This window comes from Thermobia domestica, chromosome 7 (assembly GCF_964235325.1).
Source record: "Thermobia domestica chromosome 7, izTheDome1.hap1.1, whole genome shotgun sequence".
NCBI lineage: Eukaryota > Metazoa > Arthropoda > Insecta > Zygentoma > Lepismatidae > Thermobia > Thermobia domestica.
The window spans coordinates 101,355,230-101,363,483 of NC_137460.1; the positions used below are offsets into that span (position 1 = coordinate 101,355,230).

Genomic DNA, 8,254 nt, shown 5'->3' on the forward strand with positions numbered 1-8,254 from the left:
TAATGTTTCGGAGATGGTTAGAGATTGTGAGTAAGTAATTTGAAGTCCCAGGTTGGAATCTCGCAGCCAAATATACGGATGTAAATCGCCCACTTTTTAACCATCAAACCTGTAAACACAGTACATTGATTCTGGCCTACTGCACTCTAATGTTTGTATTCTACTGTTTCCAATGTTACGATTTTCCATTGTGGGTTTGTGTTTTAATTTCCCTATAGAAATAAATAAGGTAAAGCTTATTATATTTACGCTTTTTTTAGTTTACTTGAAGAATAAGATAATTATAATTTGAATTGCATGTACAATTTACAGGAAAATTACTCATTTACTAATTACTCCATTACTATTTTCGTAAAGTAAATGCAAATTCTAGACCTCTTTCTTTCAGCATTAAAGACTATTTCGATAAAGAAAAAATAGTATGCCATTCTACAATATGTACCTTCAACAGTATGCACAGGATAAAAATTGTTTTTATTTACAATATCTACGAGCGTCACGTTGAACTGTCACCTAATTTTTGGCTGACGATAGCTAAGGGACCAACAGTACCTGGCGTAAATCCACTACCACCTTGTCGGGTGGCTGTTGAACTTACGCCCCATTTCTGTAGCTGAGCTGTTTCGTATAACTGTTTCTGCATTACAGCCAACGACACTTTATTAGCTTGGAGAAAATCTTTCATACAAATCATCTCCCCTGACATTCGACGTTCACCGTCGGAATCGTAAACGGAATCGGAATCGTCACCTTCATGACTTTTAGGAGCACCAGTTCCATCAACACCACAAACTGGTGTTTTTCTAACAGCTGCAAGTGGTCGTCTTTGATGGCGTAAGTCTTTCGGTTTCGCCATACTTCGTCGCCGGCGTCGTATTCTCTGAGAGTGGCGCCGCCACATTCTCCCGGCGGCACCCGCAGCACCTTGACATCTACAGTCTAATTTCACAATTAACCAATTTAGAGATTGTTTAATTACTATAGAGGTAACGTTAAACAACGAGTAAATACAACAACACCCGAGAACCAGAAACACAAAGTTCCCAAACCTGTACAAATGGACGTACGGATAACTTGACTCTTGAGTGGAGACATAATCTCCAAAGCCAATAGTGGCAAACGACACAAAACAAAAATATAATGATTCTAAAAATGTCCAATTTTCAAACGGAGAATACATCGCTGAGGCACTTGTTGCTACTATAATAGCAGCAATACTAAGATATAACATCACCCAATAAACGCTTGGTTTCCAATCGTCCAGACTTGATTCGTCATCTAAGGATGCTTTCGAGATGCGCCTGTCTCGCGTTGCAGCTGCTTCCATACCTCCTGATGCGACACCATTTGCGTGAATCCTCTTTCTAAGTTGTCGTAAGTGGAAAGAGCGAAGTATGAAGGCCAGGAATGTGATGATGCGTTCGAGAAAGAGATTGAAGAATAAGATTCCACCGGAGCAGCCCAAGAAGCCGTATATAATCACCACAACCTTACCAGCTGTTGTGTGGGGTGTAGTGTTTCCATAACCTGAAAAGACAAAAAGAAAAACACATAATTATTAAACAATAAACTATATCATAAACATCGCAATTATATTTAAGAATACCTAATATGCTTATGAGCAATATGAAATAATCATAATCACAATATTTATCGTACAATTTTTCCTTGATTGATGTCCCATAAGTAACTAAGCATTAAGAAGTTTAGAGAGAGAGCTCATTATAGGACTTTATCGGTAAAACATTATAAGTAATTTCAATATAATTTCGTACTGGGATGCAAATTCTTTTCTGCTAAATTTGAGAATTCGAATAAAGATGAAAGGTTGGAAACCATATTGTTTCGCCTTTATAAGATTTTTTCATATTTTCCCCAAAATTATCTCCTAAATCAGGAATATGACATATTTGAATGTTTGAACCATCCATAATACATAATTCGACAAAATAGGAGGAGATACTTCGTGTAAGTTATGGGTACTTAAAACAAAAATCACTGTTGTTGCACCGTTAATGTAGTATCCAATCGAATTCGTTGCGAACGGTTAGCGAGGTTGATTGTACTTATAAGAAAAACCTGTTTGATCAGAAACAAAATTATGTGTGAGTGTAGAGTTAGTGCTTTTATTTTGAGGTATTTCCATGTAGCTACCTAAGCACCATGTTTTAGGATAGGTGTTACTGGCGCAATAAATAATTTCGTGGGGCCGTGGTGGCTCAGTGGTAGAGTGTTCACCTCTGGTGCTTGGGCTCCCGGGTTCGATCCCAGCCCCTGTCAAGTGAACTTTGCGGTGGACAAACATCGTGTGCGTGTGTTTCCTCGGGGTTCTCCCGTTTCCTCCCACTTTCTTCATTCCACCATTTCATTCATTACTCATCACCGTCTCCTTTAGCCTAACCGGCATAAGCGTGGGACGTAAAACTCAAAGATTTCAAATAATTTCGCCCTTTATTTCTATATATTTTAAGCAATCGATGAATTCCTTAATCTGATACTCAGCAAACTTGTCATGGTGGTATGTCTAGAGAATGTTAGTATCCATATGAAAATATTATAGTGTTCACTCTTTTTGTTCTCGAGTTAATGTTAATCATAGTTAGTATTAAAACTTACTGTTAGTCGAATCTCGTCCAATCTTGATTACATTTGATTTGGAACAATGTACGACTAACAATTTGATATCTAATGCAAATAAAATAAAGTGTTTGTTTGTCCGGGTGTCTGTTTGTATGTGTGCGCCCTGGAGACCGGACGAGTGGAAGTGCACCATTGAAACAGGAAAAATAACTTTTTACGAAAGGGACTGATATGTTTCCCTCCCTTCAAAATATTTGTTTCAAATGTGTTATGAAACACTGTGGTACTGTTCATAATTACTTCACACACTTTCAGTACAAACAATGAGTCAATAAATTATTTTTGCTATTGCAGTGATGCACTTCCACATGTCTGTAATGGCAATCCTGAAAACCCCAAAGCAATCAAAATAACTTGTATCAATGTTGCCAATATAAATTTAGAAACATCCATACTGACTAACAAGAATAATGGCCTGTATTGCGTACTGTTCGGGAACGTAATACCTGTCTAAATTACTCGAAAGGTGGATAATTGTGTACATTAAAGTGAACACATCAAGAAATAAATGAAAATAAATAAATAAATAAATAAATAAGTTGAATATAAATTCCTTTGATGTTGCAGGTAAATAGCTACAGGCAAATGGTTATCGATCTGACCCCATTTATTCACGTGGTCAATATCTTGCATTATTTGGTTTATGTTAAATTTTGAATCATATCCCATTGAGTGGCCAAAATGTAACTTTGTGGTGTTTTACCACACGCATTGGCTACAATATGGACTAGTATGAACATTTCTGTTCGGGACATTTCTGTACGAAATTCAAAATTCAAATTTTAATTTGGAATTTTTTAAGTATCATTTTTAATTTTACAGGTTTCTTCAATAGAGTGCAACTTGTAGAACAATCTTTAAGCTTTGCAATGGTGTTTGTTCCATGTTTTTAGTGTATATATTAACCATTTTATGACAATTTTTGATAATCACTGTAACAGGAAAAATGCCACTGTTTGACACTTTTGAACACCCTGTATGGGGACACTTTCAGGAGTAGAGGTGTAATATTTATGATTATTTCATTCTCCACTGTAATAAAGCTGTGCGCCAGTTTTTACAAAAATCTAAAATGGTCAGGTCAAATTCTGTCATTTCATTGGTTGATTTCAAATGGAATGTCCCATATATACAGTATATACTACTCTTATTAATTTATTCACGTGAATAATTAAATTGATTGAGAGACAGCTTACAATAGATTAGATTACGGAAGCGTAACACTCGTTACTATTTAATTATTGATATCCGGGAAGTCTATTTAAAAGACATTTAAGAGAAATGTAATAAAATATACGGATCACCGCATTAAACTTTCTTCTTTTTATTTATTACAGCATACACGCCCTTATGACGCTCTGTGGAGGTCCCATGTTGATTCTGTTCTTACGCAAGTTCACGGTGTGACTAAACTGACACAACCAAGTGGTGTGTTGGACATACCCATACTAATACTTAACTTTCACCTTATGTCCATTTGCATTCAACTCACGGTGTGAGAGCCAATGGAACACATACCTTCACAATAGCGACTGGTTACCTTTATATAACATTGCATATGACGTGATTCATTCATGTAAATCACCTTTCTTTTGACAATAGCATACCATACTTTAATATCCTCTAAAGGAAGAAGTCCAAACGAGACCCATAGAAAGAAGCATATAGTGAGAAACTTAGTCTGGGAACCCATAACCGATCCAGCAATCACGAAGTTCTCTATTAAGGTACTCTCAGAACTGTGACCTTAAGTGAGGTAGGATCCAATTCAGTGGCAATATTACTCTGAGTTGTAACTGATTTAATTAGTGTACATGATTGCACTTGCATAACAATTTTGTTTGTGTATACTATCATATAAATTGCTCTTATGCTCTGCAGACAATTTTAAGCAACACTTGTACCGCCAACGATAGCTGAAATTGCATGCAAACTTCCTTAAGCGAATTCGCATTGTACTAGTGTTTTTTTTTTTTTTCAATGATTGTATTAGCTAACAGTTGTTAAATGATTGTTCTTATTTCATACTATAATAACGATTTAAAAACATCCACTTACAACACGAACCTTCAGTATTTCTAAACTCTTCCCAGCAAACTATAAATAAACGCAACAGACATGACCTTAGCCATTTTAAATTCTCTTTAGGTAAAGTTGTAAGGAAATCTGAAACCCAGAACAAAAATAACTGAAAAATTGTTTCCTTTCATGAAGTTAAACAAAGTTGTTGACTGATCGAGTGGAAGGGTGAAGGAGAGTTGACCTTTTTTTGTAAAGAAGCCATTGTTTCTTCATCAATCTATTCTTCTCGAAAAGCCTCCTGCGGTTAAGAATGACAGAAACCATTAAAGGGTCTACGCAGAGATTGGCCGACATTGCACTTTGTCACTCGGAGGAAGAGAAAGATATTCCAACTAAGAAATGGGTCTCCAGTCATTCGCACATGACAACAGGATATTACTTAACAAATCAATCCATCACGCTGTCAGACTTCATTTGATCACATGAATATCAACAGTGTTGTTCTTTCTCTCTTTTTTACTTGACATGAGTAAAGGAAATGTTAAAGAAAGTTAAAGGAAGTGACAGTAAAAGAAAGATTTGGAAACTCAGATTTTGAGGAAAATAATCTTACATTTGAAAATATTGCACGATAAAGTAGATAAAAGTGTTCCATATAGTATCAACCGTCCGTATCATGACCAGTACGTTGAATTAATATTCAATTATATTTGGAACATAAAAAAAAAGAAATAAATGTCTTATGAATGTTCATTTGGCCTATATTCAACTACAGAAAGTCACATACACTATTGGAAGTCCGTACAAATTATAATAGTCCATTTATTGTATATGAACGAAAACATACTTTTCCTTCCTAAGAATATTCCTTGTACACAGAGAAAAATCCGTTCTCCGAACAGCGGTATATTGCGCAAATATACGGTATCCTCTTGCTTACTATAGAAATCAGTACGGAGCATACGTTATTCGTATGCTACATAGGCACTGCCCTTAGTTGTTACATCATGCCGTTGCAGGATGTCTGACATCTAACAGTTTTCCGTATATCACATGCATATACTTATGTTACCTTCGTCAGCTATTTGCTATATACGTCCATTTGTATGTGAGATCCTGACCGCCTACATTGTTTCATACAGAAAGTACGTATAGATGGAACACTTATACAGAAAGTATTATAAAACATGCGTTTTCAGTTATACGTCTGCTGTACGTTAAGTCCAAAAACTACAGGAATTACGCATGTAACCTATCTTTTTAAGTATGCCACCTACATTTTTTTCTCAGTGTAGGCTAAGGAAAATGTATTATTAAGGAAAGAGAATTATTCTAAAAGAATTAATGGATTACAACATGAGAGGAAACAGGAAAATACGGAAAGTCCACATATACGATGTTGTTCACCAGAATTTTACATACTCTGAGTTCGAACCAGGGACTACTTGCACCAGCGGTAAGTAAACTATTAATGTCTATGAATATTTTGGATGGGAAATTTAAGTTTCATTTTTGTTCTTTATTTGATTTTTTTTTTAATGAGCCAATCACAAGCACATAATGTATAATATGCAATCTCTGGTCTTCATGAAAACTTGCCTTAAGATGTAACTTGGGTTTTTCATAAAAGTGTTTATTATTATTATTATTATTATTATTATTATTATTATTATTATTATTATTATTATTATTATTATTATTATTATTATTAATAATAATAATAATAATAATAATAATAATAATAATAATAATAATAATAATAATAATAATCTTTGAATGTCATGATATTGGTAATTAAATTTGGAGTTTGACCTTAGCAAAAATTTTGCACAAATGTAAGCACTTGCTACCTGAAACAATAAGTTGAGGAAAGTGTATTCAAAGAACCTATTAAGCTTAATTTGAGGTTTAATTTTATAAACAATTGTGTACTTTTTAACACAGAAGTTCTAAAACTAAGAGAGGTTTTACTTTTCTCGTAGTCGGAAGATTCATATCTATTTACACATGCTCCTCTATGAATATCCAATTGGCATTAATAAACAGCCAGTGAATTAGCTAATATGAACATATAGTGAATATATCGTACGCTCAAACTGGAAGTCCAAAGGATTTAAATTGAGGTGTAATTTCTTTTGAAGTGTAATTTCTTACCCAACATCGTTGTTTAAGAAACCTGCAGGTTCACTGTTGTGAAAACATAATACCTTTACCATGTCCTATCGGAAACAGGTTCCTCCAATCAGAATTGTTTTACTTTCTTCCTAAAGTACATGCTCATTTTATGATACTCTCCTTTTTTTCACCAAAAAACATTTTTTTCTAATATTAGTTTTCCGTTCAATAGCACAATTTTATATTTTACCACGAGGTTAGGGGATAAGATTACCCTCGCACATAACAGCTTCACATTTTTTAATATGTTAGAAGTAAAGTTGGAAGTATTGGTGGAAGTAAAGTTGTTTTCTTACGGGGGCAATCCAAACATTTAGGTAGATTTAAAAAAATGTAAACAGAAGAAAATGAATCCTGTTACAACTATTAGACAAAATGAAGTTCATTTTTTTATAGAAACTTTCATATATTTATGCTTATATAAACACAGGAGGAATGGTGATGAACCCTTTTGTATGAGATTTTACAATAGCGTTGTGGTTTTCTACTTAAAAATTATTTGTTCCATTAAAATAATGCCACATCTTCAAGCGATCATTCGCAAGGCGTATGCTCGGCTTAATTTACTAAAACGTCTAGTTAGTACCACATGGGGACTGCAACCCACTACAATCCTTAATACGCATAAGGTATTCTTACGTCCAGTTCTAACTTATGGTCGTCCCGCTTGGGTTGCTGCACTAACTTTTTTCTATCAGAAATTACAAGTTCTTGAAAGGCACACATTTCGTCTGGCTTATAGGATCAAGCTTCCCAGTCCGACGCAGGAGCTTTACGACCGTATCTCTTTTCCTACCATTCTCCGTCATCTTGAACAGTTGCGACTAAAGTTCATCACAAACCGGTTTCAGCAACGTCATCCATTACTTCTCGATACTATGGATGCCGACCGCCACTATGGTTTAGGATATCAATTTTCTACTTGCCCTCTATCCCTACTCTTCTCTTTATATCTCAAAACCATTCCACCAGACCATCCAGATCATTTTATCGCTTTAGCTTATTCTTCTGATCACCTTCCACTTTATATATCACCTACATATGCTGCACCGTAACCTATTGTGCTAACAGGGCTCCACTTGTCTACATTACTGTCCAGAGCAGCCCCTGGAGAAGAAGATAATCTGCATTCGTCTCACTAACATATCCTTATGTTGTCCTGTCATATGCACTTCATTGCCATTATTATTATTATTATTATTATTATTATTATTATTATTATTATTATTATTATTATTATTATTATTATTATTATTATTATTATTATTATTATTTTCTTCCTGTCCTCATGATTATGAACAAAGTTCATCATGTCCAATGAAATTGAATAAAATGCAATAAAAGCAATAAACTAAAATTATGATCTAAAAATAAAATAAATGACTCTTTCCGCTTACTCTTACTTCCCATAGACCAC

At 34.5% G+C, this 8,254-nt stretch overlaps 1 protein-coding gene across 1 annotated transcript; it reads right to left on the reverse strand.

The window, feature by feature from the left end:
- Nucleotides 1-496: 496 nt before the first annotated feature.
- LOC145689274 (potassium channel subfamily K member 13-like) lies at nucleotides 497-4,087 on the reverse strand. Its single transcript, XM_081763413.1, has 2 exons — nucleotides 4,084-4,087; nucleotides 497-1,527 (listed from the first exon to the last, which is right to left on the reverse strand). Exons 1-2 carry the CDS (start codon nucleotides 4,085-4,087, stop codon nucleotides 497-499), a joined length of 1,035 nt encoding a protein of 344 aa, XP_081619539.1.
- Nucleotides 4,088-8,254: the final 4,167 nt, after the last annotated feature.